The sequence below is a fragment of the Trichomonas vaginalis genome, chromosome VI, assembly GCF_026262505.1.
Source record: "Trichomonas vaginalis G3 chromosome VI, whole genome shotgun sequence".
Taxonomy (NCBI): domain Eukaryota; phylum Parabasalia; order Trichomonadida; family Trichomonadidae; genus Trichomonas; species Trichomonas vaginalis.
In genome coordinates, this window is record NC_067208.1 from 1,398,303 (window position 1) to 1,421,924 (window position 23,622).

Consider the following 23,622-nt stretch of genomic DNA (forward strand, 5'->3'; position numbering starts at 1 on the left):
CTTCTGCTTGCAGTGTGTACATTTTGCCATGTTTGCCTAAAACTTCATAATATTCTTTGTATACTTTCTTCTATTTTTACGAACACGAATGTGAGTACCTGTCGAGTTCCCATTGTTGTCATAGTCAATAGTATTTTCATATGGGTCGCGTTTAGGTATTTCTATTTTTACTTTGTCACCTTTCTGAAGTTTGAAGCCCGGCATTCTTTCTTGTTTGTCTCTTTTGACTAAACTATTAAATATATAGTCTTTCTCTAAGTCGGGGTTGTTTTTCATTTCTTCAGGGGAGTGGTTTCCCAAACCTTTTTGTTTACGGTTATTGTAAATATTTAAAACTTGTCTCATCTTTGCCATGGAGAAATGTCTATATTTGTCGTCATATGACATTTCATTTGCTTCACCACCTTGTGGTTGGTTTAAGTCTCTTAAGATTTTTATACAACTGTCAATGACACCAAGAGCAGAATGGTTTTGGTCGACAATGAAATATTGGTTTACATTTTTTGAACGCAGATAGTTTTTAATATCGTCTGATTTGAAAGAACTTTCACAGTCAGACGATAGTTTTGTTGGATGGTATTTGTCAACGAATATTGTCAAAGCAGTTTTCACATCTAAAATATTTTTGGACTGTAATGGTATGGCTTCACAGTATCTTGTGTTTTGACCAACAAATATTAGCCAGTATGGTGGTCCATCTTCTCTATACCTCGGAATGTTTTCCAAGATATCCATAAACCAAGCATTTGGTGTTGAACTAAAGATTTTTACCATGAGTGCTTTCTTTGTCGCTTTAGAAACATACGGGTCCTTGTTTGAATTCGTCATTTTTTACCCTATAAGAAATGGGTTTATTTGGCGCATTAGCAGGAGTCGCATCCAGATTTTTGCCCGCAGTGGGAACAATAGCCAGAGGTGCGTTTGGAATTGGAAGGAAGATTTTGAGTACATTAGGTATACTGAAAGAAAGCACAACCTATTATACAAACTGTACAGAAGGTTGGGATGTAGCACGAGATGCAGCAAATCTTATTCCAAATCCTGAAACAGAGGAAAAGTTCAAGGATGGATGGACAATGTAGGAAGAGAAGCAGGAAACTACTATAACAAAGCAAATGACTACTATAACCAAGCAGGGCACTATATGGACCAAGGTGAAAGATTCTTTAACAGAGGATATAACCATGCACAACAATGGGTAAACATATACCAACCTCAACCGCCCAAACGTGAGGGAATGTAAAGTTTTTTACTGAGATGAAATGAACAATACAGCATTGAGACAAATGGCTCTCAGATGGATTTGTCGGCTTCCAGCAGTTACACAACACGTGTTTGTCTCAAGTTCTTCCTATACCTCAGGAAGTTTTAGACCGACTTAAAAAACAACAACAACCAGTTGAAAACAAACCAAACTAAAATTTTTTACTGAGATGAAATGACCGAAGAAGTTGAAACGGTAGATTTGACACCACAAACAAAAAGTTCAGAACCATTGTCAAAACCTGTCAAAGAACTTACAGATGAAGAGAAAAATTCAATAATAGAAAGTGCCAGGTCTGGAAATACAAACCCTAACTATAAAGTCACTTTTCATAGAAATGGAACGGCTAGTATCTCAAAAAAGAAACAGACTCTCACAAATAAAATATTGAAGTCTGAAGGAGCTTTCGAGACAACAGATGGGAAGGTATACTTCACTGACCAACAGTTCATTATAGAACATCTCATTGACTTAGAGTCGAAATATTCTAAACTTTACAACAAACACAAAAAGTTGAAAGGAAAACAAAAACAAATGGCATATGATATTTATGAAGATGTTAACGACACAACCATACCTGCAAGTGAGGTAAAGTCAGAGGAACCGAAAAGTGACGAAAAACCGATAGAAGAAGGGAAGCCAAAAACTGAAGATAAACCAAAACCAAAGTTTAGTCAACCTTCATTAGCTGGTATGGGTTGGCGTCAAAGGCTTCTGGTAGCAGGCGGTTATGTAAAGTAAAGAAAAAAATATTTTTTTTATTTTTATAAAAATGCCCCCGCATAGAATGGATAGAAGGTCTGCTAGAATAAAAGCAGAGTTAGAAAGATATGGCTGGAGAGTTTCAAAGAATTTTAAATATAGGAAGGGAAGACCCATAAAAGTTTATGACAAACTGGCTGGTCTGACCTACGAAATGGACTTGGAAACAGCGCGCACAAATTATCCAAACAGACTAGAGAGGTTAGAAGAAGAACGTCTTATGGACATGCCTTTCGATGTTAGTGAACCTCAAGTTGAAGGACACGACGGCTTTGCCAGATTCTACTGGAAACATGACGAACAATTGCATCCTTTGAGAAGGAAAAAAGGTAGTGCAGAGGATGGTCATGCTCCCATGGAAAGAACAAGATATGCATATGAAAAGTATCGTGAAGTTAGAAGTAAAATTGGTTCAGGTCAAACCTTTACAGTAAACTTTGACGATGGAAAGAACAAAGAAGGCTTTATGGGTGTACTTGCTGCTATACAAGACGGAAATAAGAAAGGATACAACTCAGACTAACCATAACAGATTTGGATGGTCACATTTACTATGCACATGGCAATGAACAAACAGCCGCACAACTTCTCGACGCTTTCAAGACTACAAAGGAGAACAAATGTTTGACTCCGACTCAGACATTTTGAACGCAATTGAAGGAATTGCAAGTGTCAAGTTCGAATGGTACCAACCTAACCCTCAAGCAGTCAGACAACATGCTGGATACTTCCGTTCATAAATAAGTCTGACATTGACTTGACAAGGTATGGAATTTACAATTCAATTGAAACAATTGTCAATGAACCTTGTATTCTTACATGTCTCAGGAACTCTGGTCTTGTTACAGATGAGAAGATGAAGTATCTTGAGTCATGTGTGAAGACAAGGTACATTCTCAGAGGTCAATGGCAAAAAATTGCACCGTTGGCAAATGTCAATATCCGAGTCAGCATACCTACAGCTAAAGGTTCTTCACATGACGACTATGTTGTTGACAAAGACTTACCATGGTTGAAGATTGTAATTGTCCACAACCACTTCATGTTGAACGAAAGTCTTACAAACCCATTGTTCGGAAAAGGCAAGTGCAACATTGTCAGAGCTGTAAACATTCTTTTCGAGAAAGGTTTGTTGGAACCAATTCCAGATGACAAGCTGACAGAAACTTTTGTACCAAAAGACGAAACAAACTTTTCATTGTTAGCAAGACCAAAAGTTGTTCCAGACAAAGTTCTAGTACAAAAGAAGTACACAATTCCACAAGGAGTTGGATTGTTCGGATACCAACCTGAACCAGAAGAACTTCCAATGAGGTTGCAAGAACTTCAAGATGCTATAAACAAACTTCCATTGAGACATCCAATTGACGTCAAATTGTATTGGAGAGCATCTGAGTTAGGTCAGAAGGTTTTATATGAAACAGGTTGCTTCGACGATGTTTATGAGATAACAGGAGAAGTTTCTCAGAAGATAAGAGACTCACTTGAATTTCCACAAACTGGACCAATTGGTTGCGACAAGTTCGACTCAGATGAAAAGATATACTATGTTGACCTTAACGCTGCATACATGAGGTTTGTCCAATATATTCCGACTGGAATTCCAAACGAAGACGGTGAGTTCCCAGGAAGGAACTATACAGTTGGAAAAGTCATACAACAACTCTATGATATTAGGAAAGCTTCAAACCCCAAACTTGCAATGACAATCAAATTGCTTATGAATTCGACATGGGGATATTCCATTAAGAAACCTCAAAAGATGAAGAGTAAACACTATGAGAAGGTCGACAACTTTGTTGAAAGGTTTTCTCCTTTTGTTTTGAAGTACGAATTCACTCAAGGTCAAAGTGGCTTAGTAACCACATTAAAACCTATTGTCGAACATTGGTCTTACCCTCAGTTCGCAAAGGCAGTCCTTGACAACTACAACAAATTCTTCTCCGAAGTCAAATCCAAAGTTGTGGTTTACTATGAAAACATTGACGCACTCATGACGAACGAAGAAGGATACAACAAACTCATTGAAATGGGTTTAGTCGGTGAAAAGATGGGTCGATTCAAATTGGACAAAATTTTCACCGAAGTTCATGTCCTCTCCAAGCGTAAGTATTGGGGCATACTTGAAGACGGCACAGAAATAAAACATTGCATGAAATAAAAAATTTTTATATTCCTTCCTAGCTAATTTCCGTTTAATTTCATGGTCGCCCTCGGAGTCTTTGAATCGGACAGGTCGAGTTACACCATTCTTGGTCTCAAACTCATATATAACCTGTTTGTTTGTATTTTCGTCGACTATGACACGAGACACGAACATTGACCAAACGGACAAAAAGTGTCATTTCAGATGGTCAAGCAGCCAATCGCATTCGAGCACTTCGAAGAAGCCTTACGTTCCAAGGAAGAGGGTGTCTGGTGCAAGGGAGAGGTCATGAGACTCTACGAGCAGTACATCCTCAATGCCTGGGAGGACAAATCGTCCTTGGATTGGCAAATCTACCAACTCCTCTGGGACGACCTCCTACGCAACTGGGATGACGAAAGAGTCCAATTCAAAGGTCGGGAACTAATTTTGCAAATTGACCTTAATTTCACATACTTATCCAAATAAACGCCTAAATTTACTCGGGGTTTCCCCCTAAAATAAAATTTTTTTACTCTTAGAACCACTCGAGGTTCTCCTTACGGTTGTTGAGCTTGTCACCGTCAATGTGTCTGACCTTCGTCTTCTTGCCTGGATTTGGAACCCATTGAATTGCGACAAGCTTGCCCATGGAGATTGAACCGCGATTCCGAAGGTTAAGGTTCAAGTGTCCCAAGTTGTTGAGGACTGGGGTAAGAACCTTGCCTGTCTCCTTGTTGCGGATTTTGTATGGGTAGGGTTGGGAAATTTCATAACTGTCATCGGCAACAAGGGTTGCCCAAACTTCCTTTTCTTCGTGTTTCTCTTCTTCTTCCTCTTCTTCTTCGTGTTTCTCTTCTTCTTCGTGTTTCTCTTCTTCCTCGAAAATTCCTTCTTCAATTTGGTACTCACGAATTACGGTGTTGGAGGTTCTGTCCTTTCCGAGTACCTTCCAGATGGCGTCTATCTCTTCGAAGAAACGGTAGATGAGTCTGGCAAGGTCTCGGTTCTCTCTCGCGTAAATGCGCAAGGTTTCCGTCAAATCATTCAGGCATTTCTCATTGGAAGCTTGGTTCATGAGGACATCGGCTTTGAGCTTGGTCATCTCTTCCATAAGACTACTTTGGAGAGTCTTAACGGTGTTTGTCAGATGAGCTTTCAAATTCAAAATTTGAATTTGAACTGGGCGCTTGTCTGGCAACATTGAAAGGACATCTGCCATTGTGTTCGGCTTCGGTGCTTGTTCGGACATCGAAAAAATGAAGTGGTTTGAGAATGACGGTTTTACTTCAAAAAGCTTGTTATGACGGTTAAGTCATACAACAAGTTTAAAATAATATCTTGTTCTTCTTCTGAACGTTTGTTGTCTCTTCCGATAAAAGTTTCGAACATGAGAACCAAAAAACGTTTTTTGAGATTGCGGAAGAGTTCAGGCAAATTTTCATATTCTGGATATGTTGGGAGCAGTTCGAAACATCTGAGCTGACTTTCGGACAAAATTGGGACAATGTCAACAAATTCATCTTTGGTCGGACTGCTTGAAGGTAAGTCCCTTACATGTAAGTAGCTCTGGTAAAGTCTTCTCATTTCTGCTAACTTTTGGAGTATAGCTTCGTAGTTTAGAAGTTTTAATTTTAAATGTCTTTATTCCACTCTTGACATCTAAACGGTAACTATCCATGAGGTCAAGAGTAGCTTTGGTAGCTTTAAGTGGAGCTATCTGTTCCTTGACTTCTGCAATTTTGGTTGCAATTGTGATTTGAGCTCCTTCAAGTTCGCCGTCTATGTCGTTCTCAACGCCTTCAACCATGGCTTGAAACTCTTCATCGGTCCATTGAGATTGGTGTGGGACGAATTTAACTTGCTTCATTCAAAAAATGAAAAAAAAATGTTTTTACTCAAAACGTTAAGGTTGACTGAACTGGTTGGATGTCGCCTTCACAGGTTATGTAGAACGGCTGACCCGAGAAGTGAAGGAGAGACTGAATTGCCAATTTCATATGGGGTAGGGGGTTCTCCTTGTTTGGTATTTTTATCCAAGGACGTTTGTTTAGGAACTTAACAAGAGCTTCTCTTTTGGCGTCCTTTATGCCATCGTAGGCTGTCCCGTCTGGTATTTGAATTGGAATTCCAGTCGAAGTCTCGAGCTGAAGTGTAGACCTTCCAGAAATAGTGGTGAACTTGACCTTGGGCTTCATTACCCTGCGCAAGTACTGCTTAACAACTTCATTTATCTCTATAAGGTAAATTGCCTCGTCAAATCCTTCTGGTATTCCGAGTCCTTCCATCCGACAGGAAAATATTTTCCCGACAACTGGAAAAAATTTTCCCGACGACAGGAAGGACGCTTCCAGTTGTCCGTCCGTAAACCATTCAAATTTTCGAAAATTGAGAACTTTTGGTCGAACTTCAGAAAAAGTTTTTCCTTCCGACAGAAAAAGTTCTTCCTTCCGACAGAAAAAGTTCTTCCTTCCGACAGAAAAAGTTCTTCCTTCCGACAGGACACAAACGAATGTCCGACGTCCCACCAACCGAGCCGATTCCCAAACCAGAAGAACCGAAAGCTGCAGAACCACAACAGTCTCCTCAGCAACCTCAGTTCCAGCAAGTCCCTCCACCAAATTACTACCAATTTCCACCTCAAGGTTACTACCAATTTCCACTACAAGGCTTCCCGAACTACCCTCCTCCTCAGCCTATGCCTTACTTCCCCAACCCTTGGATGTTCCAGCAAGCTCCACCCCAGCAATTCCAATTCCAATCTCAATCGAAGAGAGACCAAGAGTTCGAAGAAGGTCTGAACCGCTTACGCAAAGATTATGCCACAGCCCCTATGGAAGACGACAGGCTTTCAGTCTTCCCTCAAATCGACCGATTCGACTCGTACCACAGATTCGGTTCGTGACCGTGAAGACTACCTCAAGCAGTCTGAGAGACTCTTCATCCTACAATCATTTACAGTTGGAGCTCTCAAGAACATGCGCAATTACGAAGGTCAGACACCAGCTGGAGACCGCAAAACAGACGTGCTTACAAGAGCAGTCCAACTGGTCAAGACAAAGACCGAGATAGTCGACTTCATTCTTGCAGCTTGCCCATACAAGTAAAAAATAAACAATTACGAGTTAAACTTTTTATTCTTTCTTTTCTGAGTTGTTTAGAGCTGGTTTCTCTTGTAGGAACCTTTCGTACTCTTCCATGGTCATGTAATTGCGAATTTGGTACGCAATTCCAGGTTCGTTGTTTTTGAACCTTATGTATGTAACGCTTCCATCCTCCTCGGGGAAGTAAGCTGCTAACATCTGACCAAGTTTTCTCGGTGACTCGGAGCTCATAAAAATGTCACTTTTTAAACGTTAAGTTTTTAGTCTTATTTTACCCTTTGTTTACCTTTGTTTGTCAAGGTAGTATTGGAGTGCAATTTCTCCAAATTCTCTGTGTCGGAGTTCTTCAGCATTTTCCAAGGTGTACCTGGAGAACTCAAAGAAGTTGTCAAGAAGATACTGCCATGCTGCTCTTCTGAGTTCGTCGGTATTTTGGAAATGTTGCACCTTCGAGTCTTCGGACATGAAAAAAATGACACTTTTTCTATTAAACCGTTTTGGCATTTCTCATGAGTGAGTATAGTTCTGCCGAACCATTGGAAGAGAAGAAGTACTCTTGCTGGCAAAAGACAAAAATAGTTGCCTTAGTTGTCATTGCAATTGTACTCGTAATTGAATTCATTGTACTTCTCTTCACGTACATAAAACTCAAGGACGGCATATGCTTTAAGAAGCTACCATCTTACTAAGACTAAACACTTAGATTTTTCAAGCTTGACTTTTTACAATTTGAATTTTACACCCAAAAAATAATGTTTAGGGTAGAAGGTTAGATATAACCCGATTTCTAACCTCTTTTCTACCCTCATGAATTTGTCATGAGTTTTCCCGAAATAAAAAATAAAGTTGGTTTTTTTAAAAAAATATTTTTTTATTTTTATTGTAAGAACATGTTAGCAACAACAGCACCAAACTCGTTAGTCATGAACCCAACTTCAATGTTAGTAGAAATGAAAAGCTTCATTCCTTCTTCATATACTTTTGAGACAGAAATCCAGAAGATAAAGCAAGAACTTTTAACAAGTAATTTAGACTGTAGTGCGAAAGATGAAACAAATGAACAGTATCTTTATGAAATGCAGGATATTATTGACCATTTACCTAAACTTCCTGAAATCCAACAACAAAAACTCACTATTCCTGAATTCGACGAAATTGAAGTCAAAGCAACTGACTCAGTAGAAATAAAGAAGTTCATACGAAAGGTTAACTATGAGTTTCTTGGATTTCATTGCAACCACAAAGTCATGGACAAAGATTGCGATATGGTATATAAGAACATCTCTGACATATACAAATCTGGGGAGTTTAAGACTACGACAACTTTGTTTCGTTAGTTGCTGAATGTGTATGGCAGATAAGAGATAAAGATAGAAGAGGTAAGATTGGATGAACAGATAAAACCCGCAACTTTGAGTTAAAGAGAGCAATTGACGCCTTAGTCATACTAGCAGGTAAGGTTTCAGAATATAAACGCAAAATGAACCCACAATGTTCTAAATGTAAAGCAGCAATTAGGAAATATAACTACTCAGTCAAAGAGATAGAACGTATGAGAAACGACTATGCAGACTTAAAGAAAGAAGCAGAGAAACCAGCAGAAAATAAAATGGACATGTTGACATTTCTAAACAAAAACTATCCAACAGCTGACGATTTCCTTCTATCTGACGTCAAGAAGAAGTATAAAGAGACTTTCGGTATCGTTAAAACATTCGATGTACTAAAAGAAGAAATAGAAGCTACGAAATTGTTTAGAATTTCACGAATTCATAACGTTTACCATGTGAAACGCTTATAAAATAACTGGGGTAGAAAAGAGGGTAGATATCGGGTTAGATATAACCTTCTACCCTAAACATTATTTTTGCTGAATTCAGCAACAAAATTCTGAGTAAAATAATTTTTAGGGCATGTGTCAAACCGTTGAGTTTTCACAAAATTCCAAAAATAACGTTTACCATGTGAAACGTTTATAAAATAACTGGGGTAGAAAAGAGGGTAGAAAAGAGGGTATATCTAACCTTCTACCCTAAACATTATTTTTGGTGTAAATTTCATTAACTGACTGACGGCACAAAGTGGCTTAACGAAAACATTAATATATAAAATTCATGAAAATTCATGAAAATTCATGAGGGTAGAAATGAGGTTAGAAATCGGGTTAGATATACCCATCTACCCTAAAAATATATTTTTATTGAATTCAGCACAAAACACTTACATTTTCAAGCTTGACTTTTTACAATTTGAACTTTGTTTGCGTAGATATGAATTCTGAAAGAAGTATGAGGGTCTTGTATGACTTTGTACTTCTCCCATAGTTCATGTCTGTCAAACTTACCTGCCATGGACTCTTTCATAAGTTCCATGAAATCGTCTTCGGACAATCCAGGGAAAAGTATGATATCAGTAAGTATTCTCTTTACATCCTTATTAAACTCTTGGCTGTCTGTACACAAATGACAACTGAGATGTTAAAGTGTCTGAGCTTCTTAAGAATTCGACACATATCTTGTTCTCTGTTCTTTAACAAAGGATGAGAGGCGAAATCATCTAAGATAAGAGACATCTATGAGGGTAAAGTCTTCCAATCGTAAGATTGCAATTTCTTCGAATGTATTCTATCTCTTTCTGTTTGTTTCTGAAGTGTTTCTTCTCTAATATTCTCTGCATTTCCTCATTTGGGTCTTTAAACTTAGAATTTAATATACTCATTTATAAGCATTGTACTTCAAAACTCTTCTTTGGTACTTCTTATCCAATCTAACAATCAGAGTCTTTTATACATACTACTTAGACTTTTTTATAATATCTTTGAACGAATTGACGGTTTGGTCAAATTGACCAGAAAAGTACTACAAATGACACTAACTCATAGAATGGGTTCTTCTCATCTAGTTCTTGTTGTTGTGCAGCCATTTTAAGATAAGTGAATAGTCTTACCCGACCCAGGCGGTGCAATTAGACCTGTTATACCATTCTGAGCAAATAGGAACTTGTCATGTATGGGTTTTATCTGAGCATTTTCCAACTTCCTCTTGTTCTTGTTTAAAAATTCTCAATTTCTTGTCAATGTCAGCAAACTTTTTTTCTAACATATTTTTAGAAAAATTAAAATTTTTATCTTTTAGGAAATGTCTAGCGATTTCGCTATCTATATTCGAGACAAGCTTTTTGACAGCAAAACATCTGTCGACCATAAAATCTTACATAGTGTAAACAAGAAAGGTGAATTTGTTTCTAAAGTTCTGTTTCTGGGAATATGACAAGAACCATAAAACATTACAAAGAGCAGTCTTAAAATTTGTCAATGACAGACTTGTTGACAGAGATGACGCCGATTGGAAAATGAAGTCCAACAAAAGTTTTAGAATGCAAAGAAGGCACATGCGCTGTTCTTGAAGATGAAATAGAAAACAGAATAGAAGAGCTATTAAAGGACAGAACTTTTACATAAATATGGTTCTGAGAAGTTTGACATAATCCACCAGAAAAGAAGAAGAAGAGAGAAAAGAAAGAAAGAAAAGAAAAAAGTAGAAGAGAAGAAAGAACCTGAACCAGTTCCAGAGAAAAAGAAATTTGACATGTAAAAATAAAATTTTATTTTAGAACATTTCTGGGTCAATGTCAATGTTCTCTTCCTCTTTAGGAGCAAACACTGGCTTAGACTCTAAAATCTTTTTACCCAATTTACCTTGAACTTCAACTATCTTAGACTCATAATATTCATAGTCGTCTGCTTTCTTTGGTTCATAAGGTATAACAAGTTTGTATGCTTTGCCTTCTTTAAGGTTTGAGAACCTTCTGTCAAAACTTTCTTTGACTGCTAACAAACCTTCTATGTCTAAGTCTTCAAATTTCGCACCATTTTTAGTCACAATAGCAAACTTAACTGGTTCGATGTTCCAAACTTTGCTGAATGAAGACTTTTCAAAATGGTAGAAGTAAACATTCAAATAAGCGAATGGGTCTAGTTCTTCTTTAAGTCCTGACATATATTTGTTGACTGAGATGAATTTCGTCATCTTTTCTATCGGATAAAAAAATATTTTTTTTAAAATTTACTCAGAAAAATTATTTCTTTCTATATTTGCCATTCCGAACTTTGAAAAGATGTTTTATACCAGCATAGAATTTTTCTCTAGAGCTTGGTCTTATATCGTTTTCATGACAATATTTTCTATATTCTTCATATAAAGCCTTTTTTTCATACATTTCATAAGGACAATCTAACCAGAATAGCGCATATCCATTTTCGTTATCTAGGTCTCTATATGTTTCTTCTGTTTGTGGAATTTCGTTTTCTCTATTTAGTTCTATGTCTATATATTGTGGCTTAAAAAGATGTGGGCAAGAAGGGTCTGGCGCTATGTAAAAAGTTAATTTTTCTGCCATCTTTTCTATCGGATAAAAAAAGATTTTTTTTTAAATTTACTCAGAAAAATTTTTCTTTGTATATACGCCGTTCTGAACATCTAAAAGACTTTTGACATTTGCCAAGAATGTTCGTTTAGAAGCTGCCATATAACCATATTCTTGACAATACTGTTTATATTCATCGTACAATGACCTTTCATCTAATGACACAAAGTTAGTCTCATCTATAAACAGTTCATATACACTCTTGTTTGCTTCTAACAATGTTTGTCTTTCTTCGGTATGTGGAATTTGTCTTGGATTGAACTTAGAAATATCTAATGTCATGAAATATGAGAACAAGTGGTTGTAAAAGTCAGATGTCAAAGTTTCTGCTAAGTCGTCAAAATATTCTGTATCTTGCATATGAGAATCTGACGTTCTGACAACTACATATCTTCTGTCAGAACTTTCTAACTTCATCGGAACAGTATTGTTTGAAACCATAATGAAGTTTGCAACATTTTCACAAACTCTTTGGTCTTTATACTTTCTTTCAACAACTCCAACTTTGTCTGTTATAAGACTCTTCAAAGCATCTGAGTTCAAAACTTTTGTTGTATCTATACTTTGAAGTTCATTGCAAACTATAAGTTTCATATTCTCTATTGAGGAGTTAAACTTGCCACAGATGTTTTCTAAGTTTGTCATATTAGGGTTCGAATAACCTTCTAACAGTTTGCATAAGATATCTGTAAAGAATGTGTTCTTACCAGTTCCTTGTTTTCCAATTATAATGAGAGCAGTTTCATTTTTAGCACTTGGATGTTGTAAGATGTTTGCAAACCAACATAAGATATACTCATAAACCTTTTCGTTTCCATTGCATATAATTTCTTTGACATGGTCTAACCAAGCTTCTATAATATTTTCTTTCCATTCTACTTGTTCGTATTTATATCCAGTGAAGATAGAATAGAAGTTTGGAGAAGGTGTATAAAACTTTATACCTCGAACTGAAAAATCTTCAAGTTTGACAATAAAGATATCCCAAGCATCTAACATCTTCATGCCAACTTGTACAACTTTTATTTTCTTAAGTTTCTGTCTACATTCTTGTTCAGACACTATTGTTGCTCTTGGTTTGTTAAAGACAACATCCCATTCTTTCATAACATAACATTCAGGGGCAGAGTCGACATAAATGACTAAACGTTTCAAATTCTCGACTGCTTTGTTATAGTCTCTAAATGGACACATATTTCTGAACGCTTGGAAGTCATAAAAATCTGAAACATCTATTCTGTACATTTTTATAAAAATAAAAAAAATATTATTTTTTTATTCTTGACTTTGTTGTTCCATTTGTTGCATTTGTTGTTCTTGAGCTATTTGTTGTTGAAGTTGTTCTTGTAGTACAATACTTTCACCAGTTGCATCTTCCAATTCGAAACTTTCTGCCGTCATTGACAAATACATAGGACATAAAAGTTTTACAGGAACAAAGTTTGCGTCAACTAAGGTTAAGTTTATGTTGCTAAAGTGTTTGAGTTCACTAAGCTGAAAATCTGCATTCGAATGAACAATAGGCAAACCAGCAGAGAAAGTGTTGTTTATACGCATGAGTATCTTTTGGTCATAGTAGTTTCTGTCGACATTCGAATAGCACTTTGAACCTAAGTTTGAACAATATATAAAATAGGTGTCTTAAGTCAATGGAACAGACATTCCTTGTATGACACCTTTTCCTGTTATAGGAAACTGTTGGTAGTAAAAACCAGATATAAGTTTTGTATTATAGCTCATATCGTTTATACTAAACTCAGTCGGACATCCAAACATAATGAAACCTGCTCTAGTTGCAGCACATGTTACATCCGTCCTTAAAGTATTAAATAAGTCAACAAAACCTGTTGGTGGTATATCTGAGTAAGTATCTTCAAAGGAGTATTTTTTTACCATTCACAACAATAAAATCTTCTGGTCAAAAGAGCAAAACAGCTTTAGTCGTCATTGTGTTTAAGGTTAGTTTACAATATCGTCCTTGAGGACTTTGTAAGTTTGTTGTTATAGAATTATATGACTCAGGGTTTTTAGTCGTAATAGTAACTAGTCTTCTGCCATTTTACTTAGCAAATAAATTTTACTGAATATTTTGTGGGTCGTCAAATATTTTTAATGACGTCTGGGAAATATATTTAAGTTCAAGCGTTTCACCTCCTTTCATAACGCTATAGTGGCTTGTCAGTCCATGACATTATAGTTAACAACCCAAGCAACTAAGTCGTTTTATTTCTTTGGTTTATATCGTCTGCCTCTGACACTTCTGATCAAGAAGTTTTTTCCAGAAATAGGATTACTATTGTGCAAGACTTTTCTATGAGAGATGCAGATGCACAGATGCAGTAGTAGTTACACTATTTACGGGTGGGGCATATGTGAATTAGACATAGTTAATTACTAAGCACTGTATCATTAGTTTTGTCTTTAAGATTGGCTTGTAGATTCTTCTACTTCAGAGTTTTTAAGTTTGGTTGCTCTACTAGTTGGTTTGTGGAGTTAGGGTATTCGATATATGTAAAGATTTAAGTGATACTGGCTAAGCGTTACGAGTGAACATATGATCGTTTGATTCTTTCTTACACAGGAATGCTATTGATTGATTCTCATGCTAGTGACGTCTTACAGTATGAGTTATATCCCCTACTTCATTCTGTACTCGTGTCTTTGAACATCTGAAACAAACAATTTGATACTGGATTTTGGTAAATTGAGTTGGTGAATTTATCTTCACTCTGCCAACCGGCCATTAAAACTTTTTTGAGCCCACTACGATTCATATTGGTTTCGTGAATGACTATTTTACTTAGATATAAATAAGATGGAAGTATTTGAGTACTTCTCTGATTCTCTTATGAATATGAAGCAATAACAAGTTTACACATCAAATTTACAATAAAGATATCACTTGGACGAAGTTAGCTTCTTAGTAGATCGCACAAACATAGGTATTAAGTAAAGCTTAATAGATATAGCACTATGTGACGTACTGATGCTCTGAGATATTTGTTTCTCCTTTTTATTAAGGCAAAGGAAACGATATGGTAGAATATTTTTATTGTTGTATGAATAGGTGAAGGTATTTGACGAAATAGCACTAACATTTAGAACGAACAAGACTTACAGATTTATTATCTTAAAGGGAATGTATGATCATATCATTACATATACTGTCATGTCAGAAGACTTGGCGTTATGTCTGTCGAACTCTTATTGACGGATGTAGTAAGTCTGTCCAGGAACACGACTGACTGACTATTGTCTTGACCAACAATCTGCTCTTCGACTGAAAGCGTGATCGACTTATGCGAACGCATCTGAGGGCTTTCACTTTTAACTCGCTTCCTGGTATGCTCGCTGGGAGCTTTAGCTACTAGCAGGTTTTCGATTACGTTTGAACGAAGTCTTTAAAAAGATATACATTTACGTGATAACGTGTTATATATGGTTTTGTAACACTTTATCCTTAATGCTTTCAACTATACTCATCATGGAACAGATCTCGGTGTCACCAGTATCATTATGCGGTTAAGGGTTTGTAACATTGGTTACAGTGTACATGCCTATTGAATTTAAAGTACAACCTATTAAAGTCTTCTAGTAGTCAGTTCGAAATTTGTTGACAAACTGCTCAAGGCCAAAAGGTTCTAGAAGCGTCTCCAGTTGTAATAGTTTTTGCAAAGTATTTTCTTGGCCAATACTCTGTATGATAACATAGCTATTACTACATATGCGTTAATGAATAGAACTATAATGACCATTTCTCAGTGTTGAAGTTTGGTGCTTATGTGTTTGTGATAGTTGTCGTATAAATGTCTAATGAGGCTATCTTAATCACAGATTGTACTGTTTTAAATAGTTGTGGACTCAACTGTAGACACTATTTATTCTCTTGGATACAATATTTGTCCATCTAATGTTTATTGAATATTTAATAGGCAGCTGAATCTATAGTACAACAAGAATAGTCATTCTCATAGTCTCGTCTGTAAGTCAAAACGATAGTCATTCTGCATGTTATCATTGCAGTTTCGTTAACGAACCGCATAATCTGTTTGTCTGCACTGTGGGTCAGCACTTTTGGTACTCTCATACTTACTCTAAAGTCTTGATCGATATTTGGTGTATAGGACATATGGAATGACTGATATAGTTTGGCAGCTAAGCATTGAATATGGAAGATGCAGTGAGTCAATTGAGTGATAGATGCAAGTTCTGCGTATATCTATTTCTCTGCATTCAAATAAATCTTTATCGACATTGTCAAACGTATAACTAGGATCCATAGGCATCTACAGCACGCATATGAAATAAGTGTAATTCAATTTCAGATGTTGAGGTTTTGAGAAACTCCAAAGTCTTGTCAACTTTGTTTGCAAAATTTTTCGGGGGTGACATTTTATTTGTTACCTTTTTAATAAAATGTACAGAATATGATTGTTCAGATTCCATATACTTTGATTAAGTGAGATAGACTGTGGTCTTAGCTGTGGTGCAGAATGATTAAGTGTTGTTCTTATTTTGAGATGTAGGAGTACTAGTTACACGAATAGCAATGTTTCGGATTTTGCGTGAATTCACAGTATTAGGCAGAGTATCTATACATAATTACTCTGAGATGAGCGAAATAGCTGACTGACAACGGAATCGTTAAGTGTTCTATGGTTATACTTTGGTTACATGGCTGATGTCATGTTGTCAGATATAGGTTTAAACCTAAAGAGTCTAGGGAACGTTAGGTCAAGCTTTTCTATTTCTCAATGTTGCATACTGGTCTGTTTGTTCTCTGCTTGTGGTTGTACTGAGTTTTTCCAATAGGTGAACTATGAAATCATGTATATGTGAGACAGCTATAGGTTTTCAATGATAATATTAGTAAACAGTTGATACATTACGCCTTCAGAGTTTAGTGTATATATATTGATATCCATGAAAAGCTTTTTCTTGAGCATTATGCTTGGGTGATCATCTCGTACTATAGAGTACTTTCAAATATCCATTTGGCAAGATACTCTTCTCTAGTTAGACGAAGTGTGGCAAGAGGATTTTTATTTTCTCCATGTACCTCTGTTCTCAGTATACAGATATCATGATATGTCTAATAGAATATTCATACTGGATAACTAAATCGAACAGTAGAATGATGTCGAAAGCAATATCTACTGATTTGTTGAAGAGACTAGTCTCTCGAGTATCTACGCTACGCTTCTATAACAAACAGCAGTATAGGGATATATTCGTGAATTTGATGGGACTTGATCTATCCTGGCTATACGAAATGTAGATTTGGATTGTGTATATCTGCATTCGTATATAGCTTTGTGGTAAACCCCATTGTCATAATACACTTAGTATCCAAAACTGTTTGGCGTTATATAATCTCGATGCGGGTAATTTTATTAGTGAGTATAAAAATTGTAGACATGCTCGTTGGATTATTATATGTGTGAAATAGCACAGAGGTGCGTAGCGATAGTTATAACTATTCATGTCGATTTTGACTGTATGCTATGTGTATAATTCTTTCTCATAACTGTTCTTTCGATATGGCCTCTTGATTGAGAGTGTGATAGCCCAATATGACAAACTAGAAATCTATTGCAATTAATGTTTCATTACTAGTATGTTGCAAATTGTCCATTGTCTTTTTTGTCGCTTTTGGCTTACTGGTCGCATCTCAGGTAACTAATATCCATGAAACAGAGTTCGGTGATAGTTGGTATATTAGAGTCTTACGCGTCATTGCAATTAGTAGCAATGATGCAATTTATCTGAGTATCCGGGTTGAAGGGCTTAACTGATTACAAACTTAGCTGACAGTGTATTAGATTAAGGAATCAAATGATCGTTCAAATTTTATGTTTATAATGTACGCAGTTACGTGGTTGTCTTTTCGAGCATTGTTACAGAACTACTCATTTTGTGGTGGTAATGTCTTGTAACAGCAAAGCTTATTCTTTCAGATCTTCGCGTCGGTTTTAAAATTGAATCGTGTGAGTTGGTTTGTGAAAATGTTGCAAACTTATTTGGTTGTCAGGAATAAGGTATTATCTGTCAATACCGATGATTTGTATATTGTGGTAATGTACGCCATTTGAGTTAATGATCTTGTTAAGATTATGTCAGATCGTCTAAGTCTTAGAGTTTTCATTGGTTGATGAATAGACGTAAGATATTCTCAGATGATACATTTTTGATAAACCTTGTACCCGTTTAGGCGCAAAGGTCATTGTAATTGAGTATTACTCTTTCTCTGTCTCCGTTCTTCTCAACTTTATTTCTAACCCTACTTTCATCAAAATACTCATAATATTTCATTGTCTATGGTAGATTTTTGTGTCTGATAGTCTTTCATGGAGTAACATGTCATAGTGAACGGTCTAGGATGTTATATCCTACTACTATTTACGAGCAGACATGTTTAGACAAATTCTCATACTGGTTAGAAAGCAACAAATTGATCGTGCTTATGTATTGACATTTATCGTTTCAATGGACAGTAAAAGCCTGACGACTGAAACTAAGTCTTTGTTTCGTTACGCAGTATGACTTCAGAGTTGCGTTGGCAATATTTCTTGGATTGTGTAGGTTGTTACAGTTTATTGATTCACGTAGCCATATCGGGGTATTAGCTGGTTATGACGAATGCGCAATCTTTATTAGTACGGATTCATCGTCTTGAGTAACATAGTAAGGTTTGTAGTTTTCCTATTTAGGTTGTCAGATACGTCGTAGGTATCTGACAAGAGCATTAATAATTACTTAATGTCTCTTTGCAGTCCATATTATTAGATTATTATTGAATTTTAATTCTTTATTTTTTCGAGTATGCACGATGATGAGAAATAGAATCAACTTTAATGCTGTAATATAGCTAGCAGAAGCGGCTTTGTGTATTGTTGATGTCTATTTTTCTATAGCCAGTACAATAATTATATGCACTTATCTTGCTGAAATATTAGATTCTATCATAGAGATGTGAGAGATCTTGTGAATTATTGCTCAGTCAGGAACCGGAGCATATATTTCGATATCTATTACTACATATGTGAGACTGAGGATTAACGAAATATTTTTGGATATGCGCTATTTCTGGTTTTAGATTTGTCCTTATGAATGTATGAAAAAAAAGAGTCTGAGTATGTAAGAATATACATTAGATAATACTACTTGTCATGTACATACTGTAGTGATAGTCAGAGATCATTATTGTCTGCGTCTAGTACGCATTATCATCTTACGTACTGGCTCGGAGTAGTTTAGTTAATGGTCACAGGATGCGTGATCTTGTCAAATCGTTTTCCGTCAGGCTCTTTCTAGCTGTGTTGTATAGTGTCATGAAAGATATAATATTTTTTCCATGATGGCTTATATTTGTTTTTAATTGATTATTACTAGTGGAGTTTTTTTGTACTTCTTATCTTTTCTTGATTTCTCCTAGTATTATGAGAGCCAGAATGATGATTCGAAACTCATACATTTTTCTATCTAGTCGTATACAAGATAATATTATATTAAGGCTTTTGGACTTTCTTAAGAATCGTTACTCAGTGCCATTTCGGGCTATTATATATTTGTATGTTTTAACGCGTTTCATACGTAAAGCTTAATTGATATTTTTCTGTTAAAGTCTCATTAGGTCAATAGTGTGACATCAGAGATAAATTCGGTTGTAAGTTATACATTACGAATGTATATTTTAGGTTTATTGTATGATCGCTATATATTAGTTCATGAATCTTTAAGAGGAGCTTTGTATTTTTTGCAGGGTGTTGAGATTATATCGTTATTTGGGAGCAAATGAAAGCTAAGATCAGTGTTCGGGTACGTGTTTGTTTCTCATCTTTGACTTTACCAATACGAACTGTCCTTATATGATTTATCTGTCATTAATTGTCGAAGTATCTGAGAGAAGCGATACTTATCTTCTTTAAGCATTTTTAAGAATTGCGCCTAATAGTCTCTTATGCATATCTCTTACTTGTGTTTATATGTCCTCTCCGCTCTCTCTGTTATTGTGGTTGTTGATTGTGAGCAAGGGAGATTTATGAACTGGTTGAGGTTTGATGTGATGTTTATGTGTGTGTTGAGTGTGTTGTGTTGAGAGAGTTGATGTGCTTGGATAGGTGTTTGAACTAGAAAGTTGTTTAGTTTTTGGTGGGTGGTTTTGGATGGATGCTGTGTCTGATGTTTCTCTATGTGACGGAGGTGTAACTGTTTTAAGGGTACGCTCCATGTGAGGTGTTTTCTTGGAGGGTGTGGTGCTGTATAAATAATTCACAGCTGTATGTTCATCTGCACATAATGTCTACTGACTTTTCGTTTGTGTAAGAAGGCATATTGACTTAATCTAGGTTAGCTGTTTTGGTCTGCATTTGATTAACTGTTGCTTTATTCTATGACTTATCCATCTAACATTTGCTCATATTGTTCGTCATGAATTTCGATACTTCTTTCTCGTTGCTCGCTAGTCTGTATATTCTGGGTCAGATTCATTGTTGTGTCTACTATCTTTCCCTAACATCTGCTTGAACTATTTCTTTTACGTATCTTCAGTTTCTTTCTCATGTTCCAGTTTAATCTCTTGTTCTACTTTGTCTCTACGCTGACGTGATGAAGGCTTCGTAAAACGTTATCTAATGTCTCCACAGTATACTGTTTTAATAGCTTCATTTAGAACGCTATTTCAATTTCTCGCTTGTGTACTTTTTAGTTACTTTAATTGACCTCTATGAGTTGGGCTGACTTCTGTTAGCGTTGGCTTGGGGCATATCTAACCAGTCATGTCTAGTCTTTCTATGATACTTCTAGGCGCCTTTTTGCATTGCTTTGCTCATAGGTGTCGTTTCTTATTTACTTATGACATTTTGTGTCTATTGAAGTTTTTCGCAGTACTTTGATTCGGTTTTGGTTTGCAACTGTAAAAGGTTTGGTTTCTGCCTTATCTTTTGGTTCTAAATTTCTTTGTTGTTTTATTCTTTCATCGCTATCATAATATGTTTCAGGGCTTTTGTGGTGTTATTCTTCATCTATTTCATGTGCTATGGTGGTAGGTATTGGTGATGTGTGTTTTTCATAATTATAATGGATATTTCTTGTTTTCCGATTTACTTGATACTTCGGCATGACTACTGAATTTCTTTGCGGACTCTTCATTATTTGCATATTCTCTTTGTACTTTTAGTTTCATATCAGTTAGTCTTAATTCTTATTTGGTGTGTGTTCATGTTGTCATCGTATATAGCTTCATTGTCGTCGTTATAATTTATTTTATTGATGTGATGTGGTAGTAGCATATCTTAGATATGTTTCCTATATATCAGTATATTTACTCTTATTTTAGTTTTTCTTGTCTGAATGTAAATATTGTTTTGGACTTTTTGGACAGATTGTTATTTTGATATTGGAATGAAATAGATTATTGGCTGTTATGTAGCATATTTTGAATTTTGAGTATAATGTTTTATAATCCTTAGATATTTACAAGTAGTGAAGTTGGAATATTTTGCTCATTTATAATATACGAGTGAGTTACTGAAAGTCTGTTGCTGTTGCATAGTTTACTGTCATCGACGATGGCTATTATTCGCTACAGAAAGTGCGTGCTACTATAATTTCGCTCCCCACTGTGGTGGCGGTAAAGACCTCTCGCGTTTACTTAATAGGCTTATATGATTGTCTTGTCATTGTTGCAATACATAGATGGGGTGCACATATTCCCAGCATATGATAGCTTAGTTAGCTAGAGATGTTGATTAGTGGGTGTATATGTAGTTTAGCTATTGTCGATTTGTAGTAACTGCTCTGGTGTCCTCATTACGTTATAGACCATAAATCAGTCACTATCTTATTTCGCAATTATATAGATGTTAGTAGTTAAAAGGGTTTTTGACAAGTATGGTATAATAGTTGCATACAGTTGTTTATATTGTTCAGTATACAGCTAAAAAGACTCAGGTCATGTTTGTTAATTGGGATAAGAAGTAACTAAAGCAAGAGTTTTGAAGTAAATGCTAATGAGTTCAATAGATATTCTAAGTTTCAGATAATTTGTAACAATCAACGTATCGTAGGATACTTCCTGAGTTAACTATAGGAGTGTGAGAGAAGAACGAGCTTCACTCGAAAGCTACAGTAATATGCCTGAGATACCGCACTGTATACATTCTTTTCCGTAGTAGAACATGACTGCCATAGATCTCTTACTATGCTGCCCGGAATTCAGAGAGTAAGTATACTTATTCGTCTCGAGTAGCACTCGTCTTACATAGTCTACATCGACTGATCCGATTTCAAGAAACATCTGCGGGTGCTTGTGTACTATTTTCTGATAAGTTTAATCCCAGAACTTGGACGAAGAATCAGAGTATATGTGTATCAGAATATACTTAAGAAAGCTGCTATGTATCATTTATACATCTCAGTTTGTTCATTTTTCGATAGTAATGACTCGAGGGCACGGATTGTTACATACGTAACTAGTGTATAAGATATGTAAATATAGAGAGAAGGAGTTACCGTTGATCGTATTATAATACTATAGCTGGGTTTCATTCCGATGATCACGAAATTGTTACCGATAATAATCTCTGTGTCAGTTCATTTTTTAGTCTAGATGGAAGAACAGCAGTGTAGTTAGCAATGAGCTAGAGCATCTATTAAAAGAAGTTTCGTTAACAGGCGATAGCCGGTTTAATAGTGGAGATAGCTATTTACTTTATAGTCATGTACCACAAAGACGGTTCTACATGGACTTTTTGCAGTACAATTAGCATCTATCTCAGCAGATAAGACCTAAAGAATTGATCAGATCATATGATAATAACAGTACGAAGTCCTGAAAATGTAAGTGGTTTGGTGCTGGATTCAATAAATATATATATGAATTGGGTAGCTGACGAGTATCGATTATCCATCTACGAGCTTCAGATTGTATCAGTGCTCATATTTCAGACTCCCTCATCGGATCACAATCATGATGTCTTGCTGTATTCATATAAACTTATTACTTATTCATGTTCTATAGTTAACGTAGAAGGTGTCTTCTCACCTTCTGCAATGCCAGCAGATAGATAAGTATTGAAAGTTAGACTCATTAGCAGATTCAATACATCAAACTAGTTTGTAGTTTACATAGAGCAACAATTGGGACTTATGTAGATATATACTTTCACAAGCTTTATATCTATCACCTTTACCTTAGTACGACAGTTATGTTTAAAATAAAGCTCAAAACTCCGACAGTAATGCGTACTCAGTGGATTTTAATTTCGGTCGAATATTTTTGGGCAATTTTATTGTGGGTAATATACTGAATACGGTTTGATACATGCGGTCTACAGCAATTGGACGAATTTCTATTATTTGCCTGTCGAGAACCTAATTTGTGCTGATTCAAGAGCAACAAGTATTATTGTTTAAGGGTGAGAACAGACGTCTTCATAATGGTACTATACCTGTATTTAGGTTTTTAATCCTCTCTAATTCTTACTATGGCAAGACAGATGTAAAACAAATCTACGGTATACTTTAGCGTCTGTGAATCTATCATGCGCATAGTATGCATCCGCTTATGCATAGAGTGTAGCTGCATAGTATCTTTAATATTTGTAAGTCTGTCGTTTTGATTTTCTTCTTTAGTCAATTGAATATAGAATGTCCAGTATATCTGGATACTTGACACGTAAAACACTTATGCATATTTTAATAATACATGCCGCTTTCTATGCATTATTTGAAGCTGCGAGTATGAGATGGGAAGAAGATACGGTGTTCCAAGATGTTAGATAGTACTGTTCGAATTTTTGCAAACTGAGTTTAGCGCAATGTTGCAACTACAGGTATCACATTTTCACTCTATCTCATTGGTACAATTTCTAGCTAATCTTGTAGTTTGTTCTTGCTTCTACTCTTCGCGCATGCTATATAATAAGTCTGTCTCTAAGTGT

General features: G+C 35.9%; 6 protein-coding genes and 3 pseudogenes across 9 annotated transcripts, besides 1 other annotated feature; 5 read left to right on the plus strand and 4 right to left on the minus strand.

Moving 5' to 3' along the window:
• Positions 1-13,722: part of a mobile genetic element that runs on past the window's edge.
• Positions 1,439-2,005, plus strand: TVAGG3_0784960 (uncharacterized protein; the record flags this gene model as incomplete). Its single annotated transcript, XM_051246512.1, has 1 exon — positions 1,439-2,005. One exon carries the CDS (start codon positions 1,439-1,441, stop codon positions 2,003-2,005), a length of 567 nt encoding a protein of 188 aa, XP_051081987.1.
• TVAGG3_0784970 lies at positions 2,052-2,901 on the plus strand (annotated as a pseudogene). Its single transcript has one exon. A coding segment is annotated over exon 1 (850 nt).
• On the plus strand, positions 4,377-4,640 carry TVAGG3_0784980 (uncharacterized protein; the record flags this gene model as incomplete). Its single annotated transcript, XM_051246513.1, has 1 exon — positions 4,377-4,640. One exon carries the CDS (start codon positions 4,377-4,379, stop codon positions 4,638-4,640), a length of 264 nt encoding a protein of 87 aa, XP_051081988.1.
• On the minus strand, positions 4,690-5,403 carry TVAGG3_0784990 (cytochrome B-C1 complex subunit 6, mitochondrial family; the record flags this gene model as incomplete). The annotated part of the gene is made up of 1 exon (XM_001281307.2): positions 4,690-5,403. One exon carries the CDS (start codon positions 5,401-5,403, stop codon positions 4,690-4,692), a length of 714 nt encoding a protein of 237 aa, XP_001281308.2.
• TVAGG3_0785000 (uncharacterized protein) lies at positions 6,050-6,439 on the minus strand (the record flags this gene model as incomplete). The annotated part of the gene is made up of 1 exon (XM_051246514.1): positions 6,050-6,439. One exon carries the CDS (start codon positions 6,437-6,439, stop codon positions 6,050-6,052), a length of 390 nt encoding a protein of 129 aa, XP_051081989.1.
• On the plus strand, positions 6,664-7,258 carry TVAGG3_0785010 (annotated as a pseudogene). Its single transcript has one exon. A coding segment is annotated over exon 1 (595 nt).
• TVAGG3_0785020 (uncharacterized protein) lies at positions 7,286-7,486 on the minus strand (the record flags this gene model as incomplete). The annotated part of the gene is made up of 1 exon (XM_051246515.1): positions 7,286-7,486. The coding sequence occupies one exon, from the start codon at positions 7,484-7,486 to the stop codon at positions 7,286-7,288; it is 201 nt and encodes a 66-aa protein (XP_051081990.1).
• TVAGG3_0785030 lies at positions 8,194-9,056 on the plus strand (annotated as a pseudogene). Its single transcript has one exon. A coding segment is annotated over exon 1 (863 nt).
• Positions 10,864-11,283, minus strand: TVAGG3_0785040 (protein of unknown function, DUF4108 family; the record flags this gene model as incomplete). Its single annotated transcript, XM_001284030.2, has 1 exon — positions 10,864-11,283. One exon carries the CDS (start codon positions 11,281-11,283, stop codon positions 10,864-10,866), a length of 420 nt encoding a protein of 139 aa, XP_001284031.2.
• Positions 13,723-23,622: the final 9,900 nt, after the last annotated feature.